This window comes from Oncorhynchus keta, chromosome 1 (genome assembly GCF_023373465.1).
Source record: "Oncorhynchus keta strain PuntledgeMale-10-30-2019 chromosome 1, Oket_V2, whole genome shotgun sequence".
Classification (NCBI taxonomy): Eukaryota; Metazoa; Chordata; class Actinopteri; order Salmoniformes; family Salmonidae; genus Oncorhynchus; species Oncorhynchus keta.
Window position 1 is genome coordinate 5544731 of NC_068421.1, and position 27803 is coordinate 5572533.

At 47.3% G+C, this 27803-nt stretch overlaps 1 protein-coding gene and 1 long non-coding RNA gene across 13 annotated transcripts in view; both read right to left on the bottom strand.

Annotated features, from left to right (window-relative positions):
• bckdha (branched chain keto acid dehydrogenase E1 subunit alpha) overlaps positions 1-27803 on the bottom strand; it is a 43184-nt gene that overhangs the window by 2281 nt on the left and 13100 nt on the right. The window contains exons 5-7 of the mRNA XM_052470761.1: positions 18467-18628; positions 13785-13991; positions 11680-11821 (exon numbers count right to left, since the gene is read on the bottom strand). Of these exons, the coding sequence (XP_052326721.1) occupies positions 11680-11821; positions 13785-13991; positions 18467-18628 (511 nt within the window). The remainder of the gene's footprint in view (positions 1-11679; positions 11822-13784; positions 13992-18466; positions 18629-27803) is intronic.
• On the bottom strand, positions 3057-4022 carry LOC127909462 (uncharacterized). 12 transcript variants are annotated; one of them, XR_008071414.1, is made up of 3 exons: positions 3823-4022; positions 3306-3401; positions 3057-3081 (listed from the first exon to the last, which is right to left on the bottom strand). It is a non-coding gene; the product is annotated as an uncharacterized LOC127909462 (long non-coding RNA). The 12 variants fall into 12 exon arrangements; XR_008071309.1 differs by having other exon boundaries at positions 3919-4009; XR_008071429.1 differs by having other exon boundaries at positions 3061-3113; positions 3370-3401.

Consider the following 27803-nt stretch of genomic DNA (forward strand, 5'->3'; position numbering starts at 1 on the left):
GTTTCCCCTAATATGCCTTCGGGTCCTCGAAATGCTGTTGATCATGGTTTCAATTCAACTACTATTGTATTCATCAGAACACGTGGAAGAGAGGACAGTGTCAGGGCAGATCTAGTTTAAACGGTATTAATCTCACGCTGGTCTGCCACAAGAGGCTTCAGCTGTGTTTACACACCCAGAACAATTCTGACCCCCCTCCCCCCTCACCAAATTGGTCTTTTGACCAATCAGATCAGCTCTGAAAATCTACTTTGATAACAGTGGGATGGATGTGAGTTGGAATAGAACAGAGCAGTGTCAGGTTAGCTGTGGACTGGTGGGGTCCAGACTGTACATTTACATTTAAGTCATTTAGCAGACGCTCTTATCCAGAGCGACTTACAAATTGGTGCATTCACCTTATGACATCCAGTGGAACAGCCACTTACTATTCTCATATGAAAGAAGGAACCCACGACTGGTGCTTGAATGCTCTTCACTACGGTTTTGATTCAACCTCGTGTAAATAATTAACGCCATGACTCAAACAACAGGAAAAGGTGTCACCTTGAAGGACAATGTAAACGAATCCTCTGAACTGCTTTCAGCAGGACGACGTTTTGTTACGTTCAGATAGAAATACGTATGTAGAACAAGGAGTCATGTCTATATGTATGTAGAACAAGGAGTCATGTCTATTCTATACGTATGTAGAACAAGGAGTCATGTCTATATGTATGTAGAACAAAGAGTCATGTCTATTCTATATGTATGTAGAACAAGGAGTCATGTCTATTCTATACGTATGTAGAACAAGGAGTCATGTCTATATGTATGTAGAACAAAGAGTCATGTCTATTCTATATGTATGTAGAACAAGGAGTCATGTCTATTCTATATGCATGTAGAACAAAGAGTCATGTCTATATGTATGTAGAACAAAGAGTCATGTCTATTCATGGTATTTCTATCTGCAACATTCAACAATGTAGTATAGTATAGTCTACAGGTGCTGACAGGCAGTCTACAGGTGCTGAGAGGCAGTCTACAGGTGCTGACAGGTAGTCTACAGGTGCTGAGAGGCAGTCTACAGGTGCTGACAGGCAGTCTACAGGTGCTGACAGGCAGTCTACAGGTGCTGATGGGCAGTCTACAGGTAGTGACAGGCAGTCTACAGGCGCTGATAGGCAGTCTACAGGCGCTGACAGGCAGTCTACAGGTAGTTATAGGCAGTCTACAGGTAGTTATAGGCAGTCTACAGGCGCTGACAGGCAGTCTACAGGTAGTTATAGGCAGTCTACAGGCGCTGAGTCTACAGGTGCTGACAGGCAGTCTACAGGCGTTGATAGGCAGTCTACAGGTAGTGACAGGCAGTCTACAGGCAGTCTACAGGCGCTGACAGGCAGTCTACAGGCGCTGACAGGCAGTCTACAGGTAGTGACAGGCAGTCTATAGGTGCTGATAGGCAGTCTACAGGCGCTGAGTCTATAGGTGCTGATAGGCAGTCTACAGGCGCTGAGTCTACAGGCGCTGACAGGCAGTCTACAGGCGCTGACAGGCAGTCTACAGGCGCTGACAGGCAGTCTACAGGCGCTGACAGGCAGTCTACAGGCGCTGACAGGCAGTCTACAGGCGCTGACAGGCAGTCTACAGGCGCTGACAGGCAGTCTACAGGCGCTGACAGGCAGTCTACAGGCAGAGAGGCAGTCTACAGGCGCTGACAGGCAGTCTACAGGCGCTGACTGACAGGCAGTCTACAGGCGCTGACAGGCAGTCTACAGGCACTGACAGGCAGTCTACAGGTGCTGACAGGCAGTCTACAGGTGCTGACAGGCAGTCTACAGGTGCTGACAGGCCAGTCTACAGGTGCTGACAGGCAGTCTACAGGTGCTGACAGGCCATCTACAGGTAGTGACAGGCAGTCTACAGGCACTGATAGGCAGTCTACAGGTAGTGACAGGCAGTCTACAGGTGCTGACAGGCAGTCTCAGGTGCTGAGTCTACAGGCGCTGAGTCTACAGGTAGCTGACAGGCAGTCTACAGGCGATAGGCAGTCTGCAGGCGCTAGTGACAGGCAGTCTACAGGCGCTGACAGGCAGTCTACAGGCGCTGAGTCTACAGGCGCTGACAGGCAGTCTACAGGCGCTGAGTCTACAGTCTACAGGTAGTGACAGGCAGTCTACAGGCGCTGAGTCTACAGGCGCTGATAGGCAGTCTACAGGCGCTGAGTCTACAGGCGCTGACAGGCAGTCTACAGGCGCTGACAGGCAGTCTACAGGTAGTGACAGGCAGTCTACAGGCGCTGAGTCTACAGGCGCTGACAGGCAGTCTACAGGCGCTGACAGGCAGTCTACAGGTAGTGACAGGCAGTCTATAGGCGCTGATAGGCAGTCTACAGGCGCTGAGTCTACAGGCGCTGACAGGCAGTCTACAGGCGCTGACAGGCAGTCTACAGGCGCTGACAGGCAGTCTATAGGTGCTAATAGGCAGTCTACAGGCGCTGAGTCTACAGGCGCTGAGTCTACAGGCGCTGAGTCTGCAGGCGCTGAGTCTGCAGGCGCTGAGTCTACAGGCGCTGACAGGCAGTCTACAGGTGCTAATAGGCAGTCTACAGGCGCTGAGTCTACAGGCGCTGAGTCTACAGGCGCTGAGTCTACAGGCGCTGAGTCTGCAGGCGCTGAGTCTGCAGGCGCTGAGTCTGCAGGCGCTGAGTCTGCAGGCGCTGAGTCTACAGGCGCTGAGTCTGCAGGCTGACTGCAGGCATCTACAGGTGCTGAGGCGCTACAGGTGCTGCAGGCAGCTGACAGGCAGTCTCTACAGGCGCTGATAGGTAGTCTGACAGGCAGTCTACAGGTGCTGATAGGCACTGCAGCATCTACAGGTGCTGATAGGCAGTCTACAGGTGCTGATAGGTAGTGACAGTCTACAGGTGCTGATAGGCAGTCTACAGGTGCTGATAGGTAGTGACAGGCATCCACCTAGGTGCTCTTGGGTAGACTTACAGCATCCACCGAGGTGCTCTTGGGTACACTGCAGCATCCACCGGCAGGCTCTTGGTGCTGCAGCATCCACAGGTGCTCTTGGGTACACTGCAGCATCCACCTAGAGGCTCTTGGGTACACTGCAGCATCCACCTAGAGGCTCTTGGGTAGACTACAGCATCCACCTAGAGGCTCTTGGGTACACTGCAGCATCCACCTAGAGGCTCTTGGGTAGACTGCAGCATCCACCTAGAGGCTCTTGGGTACACTGCAGCATCCACCTAGAGGCTCTTGGGTACACTGCAGCATCCACCTAGAGGCTCTTGGGTAGACTGCAGCATCCACCTAGAGGCTCTTGGGTAGACTGCAGCATCCACCTAGAGGCTCTTGGGTAGACTGCAGCATCCACCTAGAGGCTCTTGGGTACCCTGCAGCATCCACCTAGAGGCTCTTGGGTAGACTGCAGCATCCACCTAGAGGCTCTTGGGTACTGCAGCATCCACCTAGAGGCTCTTGGGTAGACTGCAGCATCCACCTAGAGGCTCTTGGGTAGACTGCAGCATCCACCTAGAGGCTCTTGGGTAGACTGCAGCATCCACCTAGAGGCTCTTGGGCAGCATCCACACTGCAGCATCCACCTAGAGGCTCTTGGGTAGACTGCAGCATCCACCTAGAGGCTCTTGGGTAAACTGCAGCATCCACCTAGAGGCTCTTGGGTAGACTGCAGCATCCACCTAGAGGCTCTTGGGTACACTGCAGCATCCACCTAGAGGCTCTTGGGTAGACTGCAGCATCCACCTAGAGGCTCTTGGGTAGACTGCAGCATCCACCTAGAGGCTCTTGGGTAGACTGCAGCATCCACCTAGAGGCTCTTGGGTACACTGCAGCATCCACCTAGAGGCTCTTGGGTAGACTGCAGCATCCACCTAGAGGCTCTTGGGTAGACTGCAGCATCCACCTAGAGGCTCTTGGGTACACTGCAGCATCCACCTAGAGGCTCTTGGGTAGACTGCAGCATCCACCTAGAGGCTCTTGGGTACACTGCAGCATCCACCTAGAGGCTCTTGGGTACACTGCAGCATCCACCTAGAGGCTCTTGGGTCTTGGGTACACTGCAGCATCCACCTAGAGGCTCTTGGGTAGACTGCAGCATCCACCTAGAGGCTCTTGGGTAAACTGCAGCATCCACTGAGAGGCTCTTGGGTAGACTGCAGCATCCACCTAGAGGCTCTTGGGTAGACTGCAGCATCCACCTAGAGGCTCTTGGGTAGACTGCAGCATCCACCGAGAGGCTCTTGGGTAGACTGCAGCATCCACCTAGAGGCTCTTGGGTAGACTGCAGCATCCCCCTAGAGGCTCTTGGGTAGACTGCAGCATCCACTGAGAGGCTCTTGGGTAAACTGCAGCATCCACTGAGAGGCTCTTGGGTACACTGCATCATCCACCTAGAGGCTCTTGGGTAGACTGCAGCATCCACCTAGAGGCTCTTGGGTAGACTGCAGCATCCACCTAGAGGCTCTTGGGTAGACTGCAGCATCCACCTAGAGGCTCTTGGGTAGACTGCAGCATCCACCTAGAGGCTCTTGGGTAGACTGCAGCATCCACCGAGAGGCTCTTGGGTAGACTGCAGCATCCACCTAGAGGCTCTTGGGTAGACTGCATCATCCACCTAGAGGCTCTTGGGTAGACTGCAGCATCCCCCTAGAGGCTCTTGGGTAGACTGCAGCATCCACCGAGAGGCTCTTGGGTAGACTGCAGCATCCACCTAGAGGCTCTTGGGTAGACTGCAGCATCCACCTAGAGGCTCTTGGGTAGACTGCAGCATCCACCTAGAGGCTCTTGGGTACACTGCAGCATCCACCTAGAGGCTCTTGGGTAGACTGCAGCATCCACCTAGAGGCTCTTGGGTAGACTGCAGCATCCACCTAGAGGCTCTTGGGTAGACTGCAGCATCCACCTAGAGGCTCTTGGGTAGACTGCAGCATCCACCTAGAGGCTCTTGCTGCCAAGGGAATGCCTGACAGCTTGAAATACGTTTTGGACACTACAGTGAAAATGTTTAACTTTGTTAAAGCAAGGCCCCTGAACTCTCGTATTTTCTGCATTATGCACTGATATGGGCAGCGACCATGTAACACTTCTACAACATACAGAAGTGCGCTGGTTATCAAGGGGCAAAGTATTGACACGTTTTTTTTAAATTGAGAGACGAGCTTAACGTTCAACACTGACCATAATGTTCACTTGTCTGACCGCTTGATGATGACGAGTTCATCACACGACTGGTCTGTCTGTCTGATGTTTTTTCTCACCTGAATGATCTGAATCTAGGATTACAGGGACTCTCCACAACTATATTCAATTAAGTGGAGCTCTTCTCTGTCTGCACAAAAGGACAACACAGGTCTGTGATTAACAAGTTGACAACACACAGCTCTTCTCTGTCTGCATTAACAAGGACAACACACAGGTCTTCTCTGTCTGCATTAACAAGGACAACACACAGGTCTTCTCTGTCTGCATTAACAAGGACAACACACAGGTCTTCTCTGTCTGCATTAACAAGGACAACACACAGGTCTTCTCTGTCTGCATTAACAAGGACAACACACAGGTCTTCTCTGTCTGCATTAACAAGGACAACACACAGGTCTTCTCTGTCTGCATTAACAAGGACAACACACAGGTCTTCTCTGTCTGCATTAACAAGGACAACACACAGGTCTTCTCTGTCTGCATTAACAAGGACAACACACAGGTCTTCTCTGTCTGCATTAACAAGGACAACACACAGGTCTTCTCTGTCTGCATTAACAAGGACAACACACAGGTCTTCTCTGTCTGCATTAACAAGGACAACACACAGGTCTTCTCTGTCTGCATTAACAAGGACAACACACAGGTCTTCTCTGTCTGCATTAACAAGGACAACACACAGGTCTTCTCTGTCTGCATTAACAAGGTCTTCTCTGTCTGCATTAACAAGGACAACACACAGGTCTTCTCTGTCTGCATTAACAAGGACAACACACAGGTCTTCTCTGTCTGCATTAACAAGGACAACACACAGGTCTTCTCTGTCTGCATTAACAAGGACAACACACAGGTCTTCTCTGTCTGCATTAACAAGGACAACAACACACAGGTCTTCTCTGTCTGCATTAACAAGGACAACACACAGGTCTTCTCTGTCTGCATTAACAAGGACAACACACAGGTCTTCTCTGTCTGCATTAACAAGGACAACACACAGGTCTTCTCTGTCTGCATTAACAAGGACAACACACAGGTCTTCTCTGTCTGCATTAACAAGGACAACACACAGGTCTTCTCTGTCTGCATTAACAAGGACAACACACAGGTCTTCTCTGTCTGCATTAACAAGGACAACACACAGGTCTTCTCTGTCTGCATTAACAAGGACAACACACAGGTCTTCTCTGTCTGCATTAACAAGGACAACACACAGGTCTTCTCTGTCTGCATTAACAAGGACAACACACAGGTCTTCTCTGTCTGCATTAACAAGGACAACACACAGGTCTTCTCTGTCTGCATTAACAAGGACAACACACAGGTCTTCTCTGTCTGCATTAACAAGGACAACACACAGGTCTTCTCTGTCTGCATTAACAAGGACAACACACAGGTCTTCTCTGTCTGCATTAACAAGGACAACACACAGGTCTTCTCTGTCTGCATTAACAAGGACAACACACAGGTCTTCTCTGTCTGCATTATCAAGGACAACACACAGGTCTTCTCTGTCTGCATTAACAAGGACAACACACAGGTCTTCTCTGTCTGCATTAACAAGGACAACACACAGGTCTTTCCATCGTTGTATGATTTGTTTTGTGTGTAAATGAACTCAAGCTTACGGACCATGTCAAATGTGATATAGTGAAGCACCTGAGTGAGTTGGGTGCGGTATTACACAGGTACTTAACCGAAATGGATGACACAAACAACTGGATTCGTTATCCCCTTTCATGCCCTGCCTCCAGTCCACTTACCGATATCTGAACAAGAGAGACTCATCGAAATTGCAACAAGTAGTTCTGTGAAAATTGAATTTAAAATCAGAAGCCCCTGGCAGATTTCTGGATAGGGCCGCATCCAAGAGTATCCTGCCTTGGCAAATCACACTGTTTAGGACTCTTATGACCTTTGCAACCACGTACCTATGTGAGAGTGGATTCTCGGCCCTCACCAGCATGAAAACTAAATACAGGCACAGACTGTGTGTGGAAAATGATTTAAGACTGAGACTCTCCAATACAACTCAACATTACAGAGTTTCAAGCACACCTTTCTCATTAACCTGGTGAGTCATTCACAGTGTTTGATGAACAAATACGGTTTTATATGCAAGGTGGTTAAATAAAGAGCTAAATGATTGATTATTATTATATTATTATTTGTGCCCTGGTCCTATAAGAGCTCTTTGTCACTTCCCAGGAGCCGTGTTGTGACAAAAAAACTCACACTCATTCTGATGTTTAATAAATGTATAGTATAGTGTGTGTGTGTGTGTGTGTGTGTGTGTGTGTGTGTGTGTGTGTGTGTGTGTGTGTGTGTGTGTGTGTGTGTGTGTGTGTGTGTGTGTGTGTGTGTGGCAGGCTTACAATGATGACAAAAAAACAACATTTGAGAGTGTGCTGACCCTGGTGCTAGAGGGGGTACAGGTGACCCTGGTGCTAGAGGGGTACAGCTGACCCTGGTGCTAGAGGGGGTACAGCTGACCCTGGTGCTAGAGGGGGTACAGCTGACCCTGGTGCTGGAGGGGGTACAGCTGACCCTGGTGCTAGAGGAGGTACAGCTGACCCTGGGGCTAGAGGAGGTACAGCTGACCCTGGTGCTAGAGGAGGTACAGCTGACCCTGGTGCTAGAGGGGGTACAGCTGACCCTGGGGCTAGAGGAGGTACAGCTGACCCTGGTGCTAGAGGAGGTACAGCTGACCCTGGTGCTAGAGGGGGTACAGCTGACCCTGGTGCTAGAGGAGGTACAGCTGACCCTGGTGCTAGAGGGGGTACAGCTGACCCTGGTGCTAGAGGAGGTACAGGTGACCCTGGGGCTAGAGGAGGTACAGCTGACCCTGGGGCTAGAGGGGGTACAGCTGACCCTGGTGCTAGAGGAGGTACAGCTGACCCTGGTGCTAGAGGAGGTACAGCTGACCCTGGGGCTAGAGGAGGTACAGCTGACCCTGGGGCTAGAGGAGGTACAGCTGACCCTGGTGCTAGAGGGGGTACAGCTGACCCTGGTGCAAGACGGGGTACAGCTGACCCTGGTGCTAGAGGGGGTACAGCTGACCCTGGTGCTAGAGGGGTACAGCTGACCCTGGTGCTAGAGGGGGTACAGCTGACCCTGGTGCTAGAGGGGGTACAGCTGACCCTGGTGCTAGAGGGGGTACAGCTGACCCTGGTGCTAGAGGGGGTACAGCTGACCCTGGTGCTAGAGGGGTACAGCTGACCCTGGTGCTAGAGGGGGTACAGCTGACCCTGGTGCTAGAGGGGGTACAGCTGACCCTGGTGCTAGAGGGGGTACAGCTGACCCTGGTGCTAGAGGGGGTACATCTGACCCTGGTGCTAGAGGGGGTACAGCTGACCCTGGTGCTAGAGGGGGTACAGCTGACCCTGGTGCTAGAGGGGGTACAGATGACCCTGGTGCTAGAGGGGGTACCTGTCTGTACAGGTACAGACAGGTAGTGTACAGGTACAGACGGGTAGTGTACAGGAACAGACAGGTAGTGTACAGTTACAGACAGGAACAGACAGGTAGTGTACAGGTACAGACAGGTAGTGTACAGGTACAGACGGGAACAGACAGGTAGTGTACAGGTACAGACAGGTAGTGTACAGGTACAGACAGGTAGTGTACAGGTACAGACAGGAACAGACAGGTAGTGTACAGGTACAGACGGGTAGTGTACAGGTACAGACAGGTAGTGTACAGGTACAGACAGGTAGTGTACAGGTACAGACAGGAACAGACAGGTAGTGTACAGGAACAGACAGGTAGTGTACAGGAACAGACAGGTAGTGTACAGTTACAGACAGGTACAGACAGGTAGTGTACAGGTACAGACGGGTAGTGTACAGGTACAGACGGGTAGTGTACAGGTACAGACGGGTAGTGTACAGGTACAGACGGGTAGTGTACAGGTACAGACGGGTAGTGTACAGGTACAGACGGGTAGTGTACAGGTACAGACGGGTAGTGTACAGGTACAGACAGGTAGTGTACAGGTACAGACGGGTAGTGTACAGGTACAGACAGGTAGTGTACAGGTACAGACAGGAACAGACAGGTAGTGTACAGGAACAGACAGGTAGTGTACAGGAACAGACAGGTAGTGTACAGGTACAGACAGGTAGTGTACAGGTACAGACAGGAACAGACAGGTAGTGTACAGGAACAGACAGGTAGTGTACAGGTACAGACAGGTAGTGTACAGGTACAGACAGGTAGTGTACAGGTACAGACGGGTAGTGTACAGGTACAGACAGGTAGTGTACAGGTACAGACAGGTAGTGTACAGGTACAGACAGGAACAGACAGGTAGTGTACAGGTACAGACAGGTAGTGTACAGGTACAGACAGGTAGTGTACAGGTACAGACAGGAACAGACAGGTAGTGTACAGGTACAGACGGGTAGTGTACAGGTACAGACAGGTAGTGTACAGGTACAGACAGGTACAGACAGGTAGTGTACAGGTACAGACAGGTAGTGTACAGGTACAGACAGGTAGTGTACAGGTACAGACAGGTAGTGTACAGGTACAGACGGGTAGTGTACAGGTACAGACGGGTAGTGTACAGGTACAGACAGGTAGTGTACAGGTACAGACAGGTAGTGTACAGGTACAGACGGGTAGTGTACAGGTACAGACGGGTAGTGTACAGGTACAGACGGGTAGTGTACAGGTACAGACGGGTAGTGTACAGGTACAGACGGGTAGTGTACAGGTACAGACGGGTAGTGTACAGGTACAGACAGGTAGTGTACAGGTACAGACGGGTAGTGTACAGGTACAGACGGGTAGTGTACAGGTACAGACAGGTAGTGTACAGGTACAGACAGGTAGTGTACAGGTACAGACAGGAACAGACAGGTAGTGTACAGGTACAGACGGGTAGTGTACAGGTACAGACAGGTAGTGTACAGGTACAGACAGGTAGTGTACAGGTACAGACAGGAACAGACAGGTAGTGTACAGGAACAGACAGGTAGTGTACAGGTACAGACAGGTAGTGTACAGGTACAGACAGGAACAGACAGGTAGTGTACAGGTACAGACAGGAACAGACAGGTAGTGTACAGGTACAGACAGGAACAGACAGGTAGTGTACAGGTACAGACAGGAACAGACAGGTAGTGTACAGGTACAGACAGGTAGTGTACAGGTACAGACAGGAACAGACAGGTAGTGTACAGGAACAGACAGGTAGTGTACAGGTACAGACAGGTAGTGTACAGGTACAGACAGGAACAGACAGGTAGTGTACAGGAACAGACAGGTAGTGTACAGGTACAGACAGGTAGTGTACAGGTACAGACAGGTAGTGTACAGGTACAGACAGGAACAGACAGGTAGTGTACAGGTACAGACAGGAACAGACAGGTAGTGTACAGGTACAGACAGGTAGTGTACAGGTACAGACAGGTAGTGTACAGGTACAGACAGGTAGTGTACAGGTACAGACAGGAACAGACAGGTAGTGTACAGGTACAGACGGGTAGTGTACAGGTACAGACAGGTAGTGTACAGGTACAGACAGGAACAGACAGGTAGTGTACAGGTACAGACGGGTAGTGTACAGGTACAGACAGGTAGTGTACAGGTACAGACAGGAACAGACAGGTAGTGTACAGGTACAGACAGGAACAGACAGGTAGTGTACAGGTACAGACAGGTAGTGTACAGGTACAGACAGGTAGTGTACAGGTACAGACAGGAACAGACAGGTAGTGTACAGGTACAGACGGGTAGTGTACAGGTACAGACAGGTAGTGTACAGGTACAGACAGGTAGTGTACAGGTACAGACAGGTAGTGTACAGGTACAGACAGGTAGTGTACAGGTACAGACAGGTAGTGTACAGGTACAGACAGGTAGTGTACAGGTACAGACAGGAACAGACAGGTAGTGTACAGGTACAGACAGGAACAGACAGGTAGTGTACAGGTACAGACAGGTAGTGTACAGTTACAGACAGGAACAGACAGGTAGTGTACAGGTACAGACAGGTAGTGTACAGGTACAGACAGGTAGTGTACAGGTACAGACAGGAACAGACAGGTAGTGTACAGGAACAGACAGGTAGTGTACAGGTACAGACAGGTAGTGTACAGGTACAGACGGGTAGTGTACAGGTACAGACAGGTAGTGTACAGGAACAGACAGGTAGTGTACAGGAACAGACAGGTAGTGTACAGGTACAGACAGGAACAGACAGGTAGTGTACAGGTACAGACAGGAACAGACAGGTAGTGTACAGGTACAGACAGGTAGTGTACAGGTACAGACAGGAACAGACAGGTAGTGTACAGGAACAGACAGGTAGTGTACAGGTACAGACAGGAACAGACAGGTAGTGTACAGGAACAGACAGGAACAGACAGGTAGTGTACAGGAACAGACAGGTAGTGTACAGGTACAGACAGGAACAGACAGGTAGTGTACAGGTACAGACAGGAACAGACAGGTAGTGTACCTGTAGGTCATGGCCTCGATGAGGAAGGGCTGGTTCTCGGCCACAGCCCTACGGCGAGCCTCCTTGGTAGCGTTGTACACAGCGAACACGTCGTTACCGTCCACTCTGATAGACATCATACCGTAGCCTGGACCGCGTGCGGCTGAGAGGACCACAACACAGGATCAGTTCACAACATGACACACAGATCCTCAGGGAGTCATTTAACAGACTCTCTTATCCAGTCACTCCAGTCACTCCAGTCACTCCAGTAGGGAGTCATTTAGCAGACTCTCTTATCCAGTCACTACAGTAGGGAGTCATTTAACAGACTCTCTTATCCAGTCACTCCAGTCACTCCAGTAGGGAGTCATTTAGCAGACTCTCTTATCCAGTCACTACAGTAGGGAGTCATTTAGCAGACTCTCTGATCCGGTCACTACAGTAGGGAGTCATTTAACAGACTCTTATCCAGCCACTACAGTAGGGAGTCATTTAACAGACTCTCTGATCCAGTCACTCCAGTAGGGAGTCATTTAGCAGACTCTCTTATCCAGTCACTCCAGTCACTACAGTAGGGAGTCATTTAACAGACTCTCTTATCCAGTCACTACAGTAGGGAGTCATTTAGCAGACTCTCTTATCCAGTCACTACAGTAGTGAGTCATTTAGCAGACTCTCTTATCCAGTCACTCCAGTAGGGAGTCATTTAGCAGACTCTCTGATCCAGAGCCACTACAGTAGTGAGTCATTTAACAGACTCTCTTATCCAGTCACTACAGTAGTGAGTCATTTAACAGACTCTCTTATCCAGTCACTACAGTAGGGAGTCATTTAACAGACTCTCTGATCCAGTCACTACAGTAGGGAGTCATTTAGCAGACTCTCTTATCCAGTCACTCCAGTAGGGAGTCATTTAACAGACTCTCTTATCCAGTCACTACAGTAGTGAGTCATTTAACAGACTCTCTTATCCAGTCACTACAGTAGGGAGTCATTTAACAGACTCTCTTATCCAGTCACTACAGTAGGGAGTCATTTAACAGACTCTCTTATCCAGTCACTACAGTAGGGAGTCATTTAGCAGACTCTCTTATCCAGTCACTACAGTAGTGAGTCATTTAGCAGACTCTCTTATCCAGTCACTCCAGTAGGGAGTCATTTAACAGACTCTCTGATCCAGTCACTCCAGTCACTCCAGTAGGGAGTCATTTAGCAGACTCTCTTATCCAGTCACTCCAGTAGGGAGTCATTTAACAGACTCTCTTATCCAGTCACTCCAGTAGGGAGTCATTTAACAGACTCTCTTATCCAGTCACTACAGTAGGGAGTCATTTAACAGACTCTCTTATCCAGTCACTACAGTAGGGAGTCATTTAACAGACTCTCTGATCCAGTCACTACAGTAGGGAGTCATTTAACAGACTCTCTTATCCAGTCACTACAGTAGGGAGTCATTTAACAGACTCTTATCCAGTCACTACAGTAGGGAGTCATTTAGCAGACTCTCTTATCCAGTCACTACAGTAGGGAGTCATTTAACAGACTCTTATCCAGTCACTACAGTAGGGAGTCATTTAACAGACTCTCTTATCCAGTCACTACAGTAGGGAGTCATTTAACAGACTCTTATCCAGAGCCACTACAGTAGGGAGTCATTTAACAGACTCTTATCCAGTCACTACAGTAGGGAGTCATTTAACAGACTCTCTTATCCAGTCACTACAGTAGGGAGTCATTTAACAGACTCTCTTATCCAGTCACTACAGTAGGGAGTCATTTAACAGACTCTCTTATCCAGTCACTCCAGTAGGGAGTCATTTAGCAGACTCTCTGATCCAGAACCACTTACAATAAGATAAGAATAACCACATATTACAAATAAAACTTTCTTCAGACATCGAGTCTCTTGTTATCTCTCTGGTGTTATCTCTCTGGTGTTACCTCTCTGGTGTCTCTGTTTTGTACTGCACCTCAGGAAGACTAGCTGTTGTTATCTCTCTGGTGTTATCTCTCTGGTGTTATCTCTCTGGTGTTATTGTTTTGTACTGCACCTCAGGAAGACTAGCTGTTGTTCAACACCAGCTGACGGGAACCCAAACAGAACAACGTGCTGCCCGTCTTACCGATGCCGTCCCCCCGGTACTGCTCGTTGGTCGGCGTGGAGATGGCGTAGCCGTTGTTACGGCAGAAGAAGATGAGCGGGCACTCCAGGGTCGCAGAGAAGTTGAACCCGGCGTGGGCGTCGCCCTCGCTGGCCGCGCCCTCTCCGAAATAACAGATCACAGCACGGTTGGTGTTCTCTCTCTTCGCTGCGTACGCTGCCCCTGCCGCTGGTACACAGAGGGGGGGTTAGGACAGACAGACAGACAGACAGACAGACAGACAGACAGACAGACAGACAGACAGACAGACAGACAGACAGACAGACAGACAGACAGACAGACAGACAGACAGACAGACAGACAGACAGACAGACAGACAGACAGACAGACAGACAGACAGACAGACAGACAGACAGACAGACAGACAGACAGACAGACAGACAGACAGACAGACAGACAGACAGACAGACAGACAGACAGACAGACAGACAGACAGACAGACAGACAGACAGACAGACAGACAGACAGACAGACAGACAGACAGACAGACAGACAGACAGACAGACAGACAGACAGACAGACAGACAGACAGACAGACAGACAGACAGACAGACAGACAGACAGACAGACAGACAGACAGACAGACAGACAGACAGACAGACAGACAGACAGACAGACAGACAGACAGACAGACAGACAGACAGACAGACAGACAGACAGACAGACAGACAGACAGACAGACAGACAGACAGACAGACAGACAGACAGACAGACAGACAGACAGACAGACAGACAGACAGACAGACAGACAGACAGACAGACAGACAGACAGACAGACAGACAGACAGACAGACAGACAGACAGACAGACAGACAGACAGACAGACAGACAGACAGACAGACAGACAGACAGACAGACAGACAGACAGACAGACAGACAGACAGACAGACAGACAGACAGACAGACAGACAGACAGACAGACAGACAGACAGACAGACAGACAGACAGACAGACAGACAGACAGACAGGCAGGCAGGCAGGCAGGCAGGCAGGCAGGCAGGCAGACACACTAACCCAGGGGTGTCAAACTCAAATACCCAGTGGGCCAAAATGTAAAACCTGAACAAAGTCACGGGCCAACATTGAACAAATTAACCTTTTAATATGGACCCAAACAAGTTTTGCTTTAACATTGAATATGGAACAAGCATCGCTTATTACCATACAATATATAATTTAATAGTGGAGACATGCAAAATAGAATTTCAAATGAAAAAACACAATGGCATTCATTTATTAAATAAATACAATTTAAATAAAAATTGTATGCCTCTTTTCTATTTGCAGCCTTCTGATTTAAATACCAAAATCAACTTTTTCCACTGGCTAATAATTTTACAAATAAAATGATAATAAATCAATCAACCATTCAAGCCCATGCCTTGTAGCAAGAAAAAGTGCATAAAGAAAACGTTAATTATTGCACACTGGTCTAATCTGATGTGCCCAAGCCAGATACCTGGCATCTCTTCTTGGATGCTAGTTCATCAATGTCTGGGCTCAAGCTCTGAGCTGAAGAACTCATCAGTATCGAGCGAAGATGTTCATCAGTCAGACGTCTCCTGTGAGTTGTTTTGGTCATCTTCATCGAGGAGAAAAGTTGCTTGCATAGATAAGTGCTGCCGAACATGGAGAGCATCTGAGCAGCTTGGGTGCGGAGCTGAGGCATTGTGTCAAGGATGAACCGTGGAAACTGTGCGGCGCCCACAGCATCATACTTTGACTTCAGCGTGCCGTTGCACTGGAGTTCAATCAGCTCCATTTGGATGTTGGTTGGTGCATTTTCCACATCAACTGCGAAGGGATTACTAAGCAGTTCAAACTTGCATTTCTGGGCATCGAAGTCGGCAAATCGCCGGCTAAACTCAGCGGCGAGAACACTGAGTTTTTCAGCAAACTGCGCGCATGGGAACACGGCGGTAGAGATCTGCGCTTTTATGGATTGGCAGCAGGGAAAATGGCAAAGGTTTCCTTGCAGCATCTGATTCTCCCACAGGCACAGTTTAGTTTTGAAGGCCCTCACTGCAGCGTACATGTCTGTGATGATGCGCCCCCGCCCCTGAAGCTGCAGGTTCAGTGCATCGAGATGGCTCGAGATGTCACAGAGAAAGGCCAGCTCACACAGGAACTTTTGCTCCCGGAGCTCTGCTGTATCCTTCCCTTTGGTTTCCAGGAATTGACATATTTCCTCACACAGCTCGAAACATCTGTTCAGTACTTTTCCTCTGCTTAGCCATCTCACCTCTGTGTGATACGGCACGTCTGCGTATTCCGAACCACACTCCTCCAGAAAAGATTTAAACTGGCGGTGATTTAGACCTTTGGCTCTTATAAAGTTAACTACCTGTGTTACTGTGGTCATAACATGTTCCATCTTTAGGGCTTTGGCAGACAGTGCTTCCTGATGTATGATGCAGTGGTAAACAGTTAGCTCACCTGCACAGTTCTCTTCCCGCATCTTCTCCCGAACCATGCCCACCAGTCCACTCTTTTTACCGCCCATCGCTGGCGCACCATCTGTCGTTAATCCAACGAGTTTATCCCACGGCAGCTTTATTTCAGTTACACATTTGGAAACCTCCTCAAAGATTTCCTTTCCTGTGGTTGTGCCATGCATTGATTTGAATCCTAATAGCTCCTCCATAACACACAGATTTGAGTCCACTCCACGGATGAAGACTGACAGCTGAGCAGTATCAGATGCGTCGCAGCTCTCATCCACAGCGAGGGAGAACGCAACAAAATCTTTTCCCTTTTCCATCAGCTGGTCATACAGATTGGTGGCAAGATCACATGTGCGATCAGCTACTGTGTTCCTGCTCAGGCTCACGTTTGAAAATGCTTGTTTTTTCTCTGGGCATACGAGGTCACAAACCTTCATCATGCACTTTTTCATGAACTCTCCCTCATTAAAGGGCCGGGCTGATTTTGCGATCTCTGCTGCCACTATATAACTAGCCTTAACAGCAGCCTCGCTTTGTGATGTGGCTTTTTTAAACATATTCTGTTGTGAAACCAAACTTCTTTTCATCTCCTCTACTTTCTGGCTCCTTTGAGTCATGTCCAGGTCCTTGTATTTGTCATGGTGTTTCGTTTCATAGTGTCGTCTAATGTTGTACTCCTTACTTACAGCCACGTTGACTCCACAAACAAGACAAACAGGTTTGTCTTTTACATATGTAAACAGATATTCTGCCTCCCACTTGTCCAGAAAGCTCCTGTTTTCTGCCTTTCTTTTCGCCATTTTTGGGAAGGGTTAGCTCGCTGACAGTTGTAGCGTCTATGTTGCTATGACTACTGTCACAGAGGAGAGAGCGTTTCTGGGTCCTGTCCTGATTGGCGCGCGAAAACAGCAGAGCATTATGGGATTCGTAGTATTAGTGGTGAATGCGCTGTATAATACCGGCGGGCCAGCTCTAGTAGTAATTTGGTATTGTCTCGCGGGCCAAATATAATTACCCCGCGGGCCAGAGTTTGACACCCATGCACTAACCCCTGTCTGTCTATACTGAAGTAAGCACTACCAGGTCCAAGATGTATCATTTATACCAGTGTAGTCTGGTATAAAATATTGATAAGTCTTAACTCAAGATTCGAGACAAGTTCCTGAATAAGGGACAATAAAGTTAAGTGGACTGAAAAATCAGGAATAAACTCTGGGCCCAGTTATGGCCAGTAGCTAAATAGGAAGAAACTCTGGGCCCCAGTTATGGCCAGTAGCTGAATAGGAAGAAACTCTGGGCCCCAGTTATGGCCAGTAGCTAATTACAGGGCCTTGCAAAAGTCAACTCATCCCCCTTGGCGTTTTTCCTATTTTGTTACTTTACAACCTGTAAAGCATCATGCTGTGGGGATGTTTTTCATCGGCAGGGAAACTGGTCAGAATTGAAGGAATGATGAATGGCGCTAAATACTGGGAAATTCTTGAGGGAAACCTGTTCCAGTCTTCCAGGACAATGACCCTAAGCATACTGCTAAAGCAACACTCGAGTGGTTTAAGGGGAAACATTTAAATGTCTTGGAATGGCCTGGTCAAAGCCCAGACCTCAATCCAATTGAGAATCTGCAGAACCCACCAGCAGAACCCATCCAACTTGAAGGAGCTGGAGCAGTTTTGCCTTGAAGAATGGACAAAAATCCCAGTGGCTCGATGTGCCAAGCTTATAGAGACATACCCCAAGAGACTTGCAGCTGTAATTGCTGCAGAAGGTGGCTCCACAAAGTATTGATTTTGGGGGGGTGAATAGGTATGCACACTCTAGTTCTCTGTTTTTTTTGTGTCTTACTTCTTGTTTCACAATAAAAAATATTTTGCATCTTCAAAGTGGTAGGCTTGTTGTGTAAATCAAATGATAAAAATCCATTTTAATCCCAGGTTGTAATGCAACAAAATAGTAAAAATGCCAAGGGGGGTTGAATACGTTTGCAAGCCACCGTAGGGACAAACTCTGGGCCCAGTTATAGCCAGTAGCTAAATAGGGCCTGGAGTGTTTCCTAGCTAGGTCAAATGGTCAGGAAGACAGAGATTGGAATTTCAATTCTCTAAACCGTTTAAAAAAATTGTAACATTTGAAATGTACTTTCTGAATTGACTGGAATCGATATGGAGTGAATCCCAACCATGATCTGAGACAGGGGCTCACCTTGTGGGATCTGAGTGGCCAGAGGAGAGGAGATGGTGACGAAATTGAGGTCTTTGCTTCCGTAGTGAACGGGCATCTGGCGTCCCTTGCCCAGGTCGTCAACGTTGGCATAGCACTGAGCCATGAACAGATCCAGGGGGAAACCACGGTACATCAGCACGCCTAGCGACAAAACACAGAGGGTACATCATCACGCCTAGCGGACACAGAGGGTACATCATCACGCCTAGCGACAAAACACAGAGGGTACATCATCACGCCTAGCGACAAAACACAGAGGGTACATCATCACGCCTAGCGGACACAGAGGGTACATCAGCACGCCTAGCGGCAAAACACAGAGGGTACATCATCACGCCTAGCGGACACAGAGAGTACATCATCACGCCTAGCGGACACAGAGGGTACATCATCATGCCTACCGACAAAACACAGAGGGTACATCATCACGCCTAGCGGACACAGAGGGTACATCATCACGCCTAGCGGACACAGAGGGTACATCAGCACGCCTAGCGACAAAACACAGAGGGTACATCATCACGCCTAGCGACAAAACACAGAGGGTACATCATCACGCCTAGTGACAAAACACAGAGGGTACATCATCACGCCTAGCGACAAAACACAGAGGGTACATCAGCACGCCTAGCGACAAAACACAGAGGGTACATCAGCACGCCTACCGACAAAACACAGAGGGTACATCATCACGCCTACCGACAAAACACAGAGGGTTGTTAAACCCTAGAGGACACAGAGGGCTGTTAAACCCTACAGGACACAGAGGGCTGTTAAACCCTACAGGACACAGAGGGCTGTTAAACCCTACAGGACACAGAGGGCTGTTAAACCCTAGAGAGGGCTGTTAAACCCTAGAGAGGGCTGTTAAACCCTAGAGAGGGCTGTTAAACCCTAGAGAGGGCTGTTAAACCCTAGAGAGGGCTGTTAAACCCTAGAGGACACAGAGGGCTGTTAAACCCTACAGAGGGCTGTTAAACCCTAGAGAGGGCTGTTAAACCCTAGAGAGGGCTGTTAAACCCTAGAGAGGGCTGTTAAACCCTAGAGAGGGCTGTTAAACCCTACAGGACACAGAGGGCTGTTAAACCCTACAGGACACAGAGGGCTGTTAAACCCTAGGACACAGAGGGCTGTTAAACCCTAGGACACAGGGGCTGTTAAACCCTACAGGACACAGGGCTGTTAAACCCTACAGGACACAGAGGGCTGTTAAACCCTAGAGAGGGCTGTTAAACCCTAGAGAGGGCTGTTAAACCCTAGAGAGGGCTGTTAAACCCTAGAGAGGGCTGTTAAACCCTAGAGGACACAGAGGGGCTGTTAAACCCTACAGGACACAGAGGGCTGTTAAACCCTACAGGACACAGAGGGCTGTTAAACCCTAGAGGACACAGAGGGCTGTTAAACCCTACAGGACACAGAGGGCTGTTAAACCCTACAGGAGGGCTGTTACAGAGGGCTGTTAAACCCTAGAGGGGCTGTTACACAGAGGGCTGTTAAACCCTACAGGGGCTGTTAAACACAGAGGGCTGTTAAACCCTAGAGAGGGCTGTTAAACCCTACAGAGGGCTGTTAAACCCTACAGGACACAGAGGGCTGTTAAACCCTACAGGACACAGAGGGCTGTTAAACCCTACAGGACACAGAGGGCTGTTAAACCCTACAGGACACAGAGGGCTGTTAAACCCTACAGGACACAGAGGGCTGTTAAACCCTACAGGACACAGAGGGCTGTTAAACCCTAGAGGGCTGTTAAACCCTACAGAGGGCTGTTAAACCCTACAGAGGGCTGTTAAACCCTACAGAGGGCTGTTAAACCCTACAGAGGGCTGTTAAACCCTACAGGACACAGAGGGCTGTTAAACCCTACAGGACACAGAGGGCTGTTAAACCCTACAGGACACAGAGGGCTGTTAAACCCTACAGGACACAGAGGGCTGTTAAACCCTACAGGACACAGAGGGCTGTTAAACCCTACAGGACACAGAGGGCTGTTAAACCCTACAGGACACAGAGGGCTGTTAAACCCTAGAGGACACAGAGGGCTGTTAAACCCTAGAGGACACAGAGGGCTGTTAAACCCTACAGGACACAGAGGGCTGTTAAACCCTACAGGACACAGAGGGCTGTTAAACCCTACAGGACACAGAGGGCTGTTAAACCCTACAGGACACAGAGGGCTGTTAAACCCTACAGGACACAGAGGGCTGTTAAACCCTAGAGGACACAGAGGGCTGTTAAACCCTAGAGGACACAGAGGGCTGTTAAACCCTACAGGACACAGAGGGCTGTTAAAAACAGGACACAGAGGGCTGTTACAGGACACAGAGGGCTGTTAAACCCTAGGACACAGAGGCTGTTAAACCCTAGAGGACACAGAGGGCTGTTAAACCCTAGAGGACACAGAGGGCTGTTAAACCCTAGAGGACACAGAGGGCTGTTAAACCCTAGAGGACACAGAGGGCTGTTAAACCCTAGAGGACACAGAGGGCTGTTAAACCCTACAGGACACAGAGGGCTGTTAAACCCTACAGGACACAGAGGGCTGTTAAACCCTACAGGACACAGAGGGCTGTTAAACCCTAGAGAGGGCTGTTAAACCCTAGAGAGGGCTGCTAAACCCTAGAGGGCTGTTAAACCCTAGAGGACACCCTAGAGAGGGCTGTTAAACCCTAGAGGACACAGAGGGCTGTTAAACCCTACAGGGGCTGTTAAACCCTAGAGGGCTGTTAAACCCTACAGAGGGCTGTTACACAGAGGGCTGTTAAACCCTACAGGACTGTTACAGAGGGCTGTTAAACCCTACAGGACACACAGAGGGCTGTTAAACCCTACAGGACACAGAGGGCTGTTAAACCCTACAGGACACAGAGGGCTGTTAAACCCTACAGGACACAGAGGGCTGTTAAACCCTACAGGACACAGAGGGCTGTTAAACCCTACAGGACACAGAGGGCTGTTAAACCCTACAGGACACAGAGGGCTGTTAAACCCTACAGGACACAGAGGGCTGTTAAACCCTACAGGACACAGAGGGCTGTTAAACCCTACAGGACACAGAGGGCTGTTAAACCCTAGAGGGCTGTTAAACCCTACAGAGGGCTGTTAAACCCTACAGAGGGCTGTTAAACCCTACAGAGGGCTGTTAAACCCTACAGAGGGCTGTTAAACCCTACAGAGGGCTGTTAAACCCTACAGAGGGCTGTTAAACCCTACAGAGGGCTGTTAAACCCTACAGGACACAGAGGGCTGTTAAACCCTACAGGACACAGAGGGCTGTTAAACCCTACAGGACACAGAGGGCTGTTAAACCCTACAGGACACAGAGGGCTGTTAAACCCTACAGGACACAGAGGGCTGTTAAACCCTACAGGACACAGAGGGCTGTTAAACCCTACAGGACACAGAGGGCTGTTAAACCCTACAGGACACAGAGGGCTGTTAAACCCTACAGGACACAGAGGGCTGTTAAACCCTACAGGACACAGAGGGCTGTTAAACCCTACAGGACACAGAGGGCTGTTAAACCCTACAGGACACAGAGGGCTGTTAAACCCTACAGGACACAGAGGGCTGTTAAACCCTACAGGACACAGAGGGCTGTTTAACATTGAATGAGAGTCAATGTATTATTCAGAATCAGAATTAGCACCGTCTGTTAAATAGTTTGAAAATATGGTTGTATTCACTGGGATCACCCGCACGCATCCATTAAAACAGGGAGGGCTCACCTCTAATTAATGTTTTGTTATTGGCCCGAGTTAAAGCATCAGCATTTCACTCAGCTTTGAAGCGAAACTGTATCAAATTACAGTCGGGGGAGGTGAGATGTGAAACCGTTTGTTCTCTCACTAAACCCCTGTTGAATAGTCCCAGTCGTTATTAGATAGACCGTCGCGGCCCCAACCAGCCCCTGGGGAAAACAACAACACGCGGTTACCTAGGTTACCACATTGGCTCACACAGCAAACAACTTGACCTTTAAAAAAATATTTGATGTCTGCTTGTTTTTAGTCAATTACAAAACTAGATTTTTCAGAGAAGTACATGTTTGAAGATGACTTTTCAACACTGCCTGCTCCAGAGCGTTCTCGCTACTTAGAAAACATGCCATATCGTAAGGGCTTCCCTCACGCCTCTTTTCACGACGTAGCTAGCAGCCACCAGCTAGCTAACAACAGGAGCATTAAGCTAGCCGAGACCAACAACACAAACAAACAGACTACACAACTACAAGTAGAGAACAGAGTTATAAAACTGACTACACAGCTACAAGTAGAGAACAGAGTTATAAAACTGACTACACAGGACACAGAGGGAACTGAGTTAAACTGACTACAGGACACAGAGGAACAGAGTTAAACCCTACAGGCTACACAGTAGAGAACAGAGTTAAACCCTACACAGCTACAAGAGGGAACAGAGTTAAACTGACTACACAGCTACAATTAGAGAACAGTTAAACCTACACAGCTACAAGTAGAGAACAGAGTTTAAACCTACACAGCTACAAGTAGAGAACAGAGTTAAACCCTACACAGCTACAATTAGAGAACTGTTAAACTACAGAGGGCTACACACAGCTACAATTAGAGCAGTTAAACTGACTACACAGCTACAGTAGAGAACAGAGTTAAACCCTACACAGCTACAAGGAGAACAGAGTTAAACCCTACACAGCTACAAGGAGCTGAGTTAAACTGACTACACAGCTACAAGTAGAGAACAGAGTTAAACCCTACAGCTACACAGTAGAGAACAGAGTTAAACCTTCACAGCTACAAGGACACAGAGGGCTGAGAACAGAGTTAAACCTACACAGCTACAGGAAACACTACACAGCTACAAGTAGAGAACAGCTGTTAAACTGACTACACAGCTACAAGGACAACAGAGTGTAAAACTGACTAACCCAAGTACAGGACACAGCTACAAGTAGAGAACTGAGTTAAACTGACTACACAGCTACAAGTAGGAACAGAGTTAAACAGACTACACAGCTACAAGGAGAACTGTTAAACAGACTACACAGCTACACAGAGAGCTACAAGTAGAGAAGTTAAACAGACTACACAGCTATAAAACTGACTAAACCCTACAAGGACACAGAGTTAAACTGACTACACAGCTACAAGTTAAACCTACACAGCTACACAGCTAGGACACAGAGGAAACAGAGTTAAACTGACTACACAGCTACACAGAGAACAGCTGTTAAACTGACTACACAGCTACACAGAGAGAACTGTTAAACCCTACACAGGACACAGAGAACAGTTAAACTGACTACACAGCTACAAGTAGAGAACAGAGTTAAACTACAAGTAGAGAACAGAGTTATAAAACTGACAGGACACAGAGAACAGGCTGACTACACAGCTACAAGTGTTAAACCCTACACAGCTACACAGAGAGGACTTAAACAGAGTTATAAAACCTACAGCTACACAGTAGAGAACAGCTGTAAACAGTAAACCTACAAGTAGAGAACAGAGTTAAACTGACACAGTAGAGAACAGAGTTAAACTGAGGAGAACAGAGTTAAACTGACTACACAGCTACAAGTAGAGAACAGAGTTAAACACTACACAGCTAGGGCTGTTAAACCCTACAGGCTACAAGTAGAGAACAGAGCTAAAAACTGACTACACAGCTACAAGTAGAGAACAGGACACAGAGCTACAAGGAGAACAGAGTTAAACTGACTACACAGCTACAAGTAGAGAACAGAGACACTACAGGACACAGAGGGCTGTTAAACTGACTACACAGCTACAGGACAACAGAGGGCTGCTACAAGTAAAACAGAGTTAAACTGACTACACAGCTACAAGTAGAGGGCTGACTACACAGCTACAAGTAGAGAACAGAGTTAAACTGACTACACAGCTACAAGTAGAGAACAGAGTTAAACTGACTACACAGCTACAAGTAGAGAACAGAGTTATAAAACTGTTACACAGCTACAAGTAGAGAACAGAGTTATAAAACTGACTACACAGCTACAAGAGAGAACAGAGTTATAAAACTGACTACACAGCTACAAGTAGAGAACAGGGTTAAACTGAATACACAGCTACAATTAGAGAACAGAGTTACACAGCTACTACACAGCTACAAGTAGAGAACAGAGTTATAAAATGACTACACAGCTACAAGTAGAGAACAGAGTTAAACTGACTACACAGCTACATTAGAAACAGAGTTAAACTGACTACACAGCTACAAGTAGAGAACAGAGTTAAACTGACTACACAGCTACAAGTAGAGAACAGAGTTAAACTGACTACACAGCTACAAGTTAGAACAGAGTTAAACTGACTACACAGCTACAAGTAGAGAACAGAGTTAAAGTAGAGAACAGAGTTAAACTGACTACACAGCTACAAGTAGAGAACAGAGTTAAACTGACTACACAGCTACAAGTAGAGAACAGAGGAAACTGACTCACAGCTACAATTAGAGAACAGAGTTAAACTGACTGTTAAACTGAACAGCTACAAGTAGAGAACAGAGTTAAACTCACTAAACACAGCTACAAGTAGAGAAAACTGACTACACAGCTACAAGTAGAGAACAGAGTTAAACTGACTACACAGCTTAACAGAGTTAAACTGACTACACAGCTACAAGTAGAGAACAGAGTTAAACTGACTGACACAGCTACAAGTTGTTAAACTGACTACACAGCTACAAGTAGAGAACAGAGTTAAACTGACTCCCAGCTACAGAGTTAGAACAGAGTTAAACTGACTACACAGCTACAAGTAGAGAACAGAGTTAAACTGACTACACAGCTACAAGTAGAGAACAGAGTTAAACTGACTACACAGCTACAAGTAGAGAACAGAGTTAAACAGACTACACAGCTACAAGTAGAGAACAGAGTTAAACTGACTAAACATGACTAAGCTACAAGTAGAGAACAGAGTTAAACTGACTACACAGCTACAAAGAGAACAGAGTTAAACTGACTACACAGCTACAAGTAGAGAACAGAGTTAAACTGACTACACAGCTACAAGTAGAGAACAGAGTTAAACTGACTACACAGCTACAAGTAGAGAACAGAGTTAAACTGACTACACAGCTACAAGTAGAGAACAGAGTTAAACTGACTACACAGCTACAAGTAGACAGAGTTTAAAACTGACTACACAGCTACAAGTAGAGAACAGAGTTAAACTGACTACACAGCTACAAGTTTAAACTGACTACAGCTACAAGTAGAGAACAGAGTTAAACTGACTACACAGCTACATGTTAAAAACTGACTACACAGCTACAAGTGAGAACAGAGTTAAACTGACTACACAGCTACAAACACAGCAGAGTTAAACTGACTACACAGCTACAAGTAGAGAACAGAGTTAAACTGACTACACAGCTACAAGTAGAGAACAGAGTTAAACTGACTACACAGCTACAAGTAGAGAACAGAGTTAAACTGACTACACAGCTACAAGTAGAGAACAGAGTTAAACTGACTACAAGTAGAGAACAGAGTTATAAAACTGACTACACAGCTACAAGTAGAGAACAGAGTTAAACTGACTACAAGTAGAGAACAGAGTTATAAAACTGACTACACAGCTACAAGTAGAGAACAGAGTTAAACTGACTACACAGCTACAAGTAGAGAACAGAGTTAAACTGACTACACAGCTACAAGTAGAGAACAGAGTTAAACTGACTACACAGCTACAAGTAGAGAACAGAGTTAAACTGACTACAGCTACAAGTAGAGAACAGAGTTAAACTGACTACACAGCTACAAGTAGAGAACAGAGTTAAACTGACTACACAGCTACAAGTAGAGAACAGAGTTAAACTGACTACACAGCTACAAGTAGAGAACAGAGTTATAAAACTACACAGACTAGAGAACAGAGTTAAAAACTGAGCTACAAGTAGAGAACAGAGTTATAAAACTGACTACACAGCTACAAGTAGAGAACAGAGTTAAACTGACTACACAGCTACAAGTAGAGAACAGAGTTACACAGCTACAAGTAGAGAACAGAGTTAAACTGACTACACAGCTACAAGAGAGAACAGAGTTAAACTGACTACACAGCTACAAGTAGAGAACAGAGTTAAACTGACTACACAGCTACAAGTAGAGAACAGAGTTAAACTGACTACACAGCTACAAGTAGAGAACAGAGTAGAGAACAGAGTTAAACTGACTAAACTGACAGCTACAATTAGAGAACAGAGTTAAACTGACTACACAGCTACAAGTAGAGAACAGAGTTAAACTGACTACACAGCTACAAGTAGAGAACAGAGTTAAACTGACTACACAGCTACAAGTAGAGAACAGAGTTAAACTGACTACACAGCTACAAGTAGAGAACAGAGTTAAACAGACTACACAGCTACAAGTAGAGAACAGAGTTAAACTGACTACACAGCTACAAGTAGAGAACAGAGTTAAACTGACTACACAGCTACAAGTAGAGAACAGAGTTAAACTGACTACACAGCTACAAGTAGAGAACAGAGTTAAACTGACTACACAGCTACAAGTAGAGAACAGAGTTAAACTGACTACACAGCTACAAGTAGAGAACAGAGTTAAACAGACTACACAGCTACAAGTAGAGAACAGAGTTAAACTGACTACACAGCTACAAGTAGAGAACAGAGTTAAACTGTTAAACAGACTACACAGCTACAAGTAGAGAACAGAGTTAAACTGACTACACAGCTACAAGTAGAGAACAGAGTTAAACTGACTACACAGCTGACTAACAGCTACAAGTAGAAACAGAGTTAAACTGACTACACAGCTACAAGTAGAGAACAGAGTTAAACAGCTACTACACAGCTACAAGTAGAGAACAGAGTTAAACTGACTACACAGCTACAAGTAGAGAACAGAGTTAAACTGACTACACAGCTACAAGTAGAGAACAGAGTTAAACTGACTACACAGCTACACAGAGTTAAACTGACTACACAGCTACAAGTAGAGAACAGAGTTAAACTGACTACACAGCTACAAGTAGAGAACAGAGTTAAACTGACTACACAGCTACAAGTAGAGAACAGAGTTAAACTGACTACACAGCTACAAGTAGAGAACAGAGTTAAACTGACTACACAGCTACAAGTAGAGAACAGAGTTAAACTGACTACACAGCTACAAGTAGAGAACAGAGTTAAACTGACTACAAGTACAGCTGACACAGCTAGAGAACAGAGTTAAACTGACTACACAGCTACAAGTAGAGAACAGAGTTAAACTGACTACACAGCTACAAGTAGAGAACAGAGTTAAACTGACAGAGTTAAACTGACTACACAGCTACAA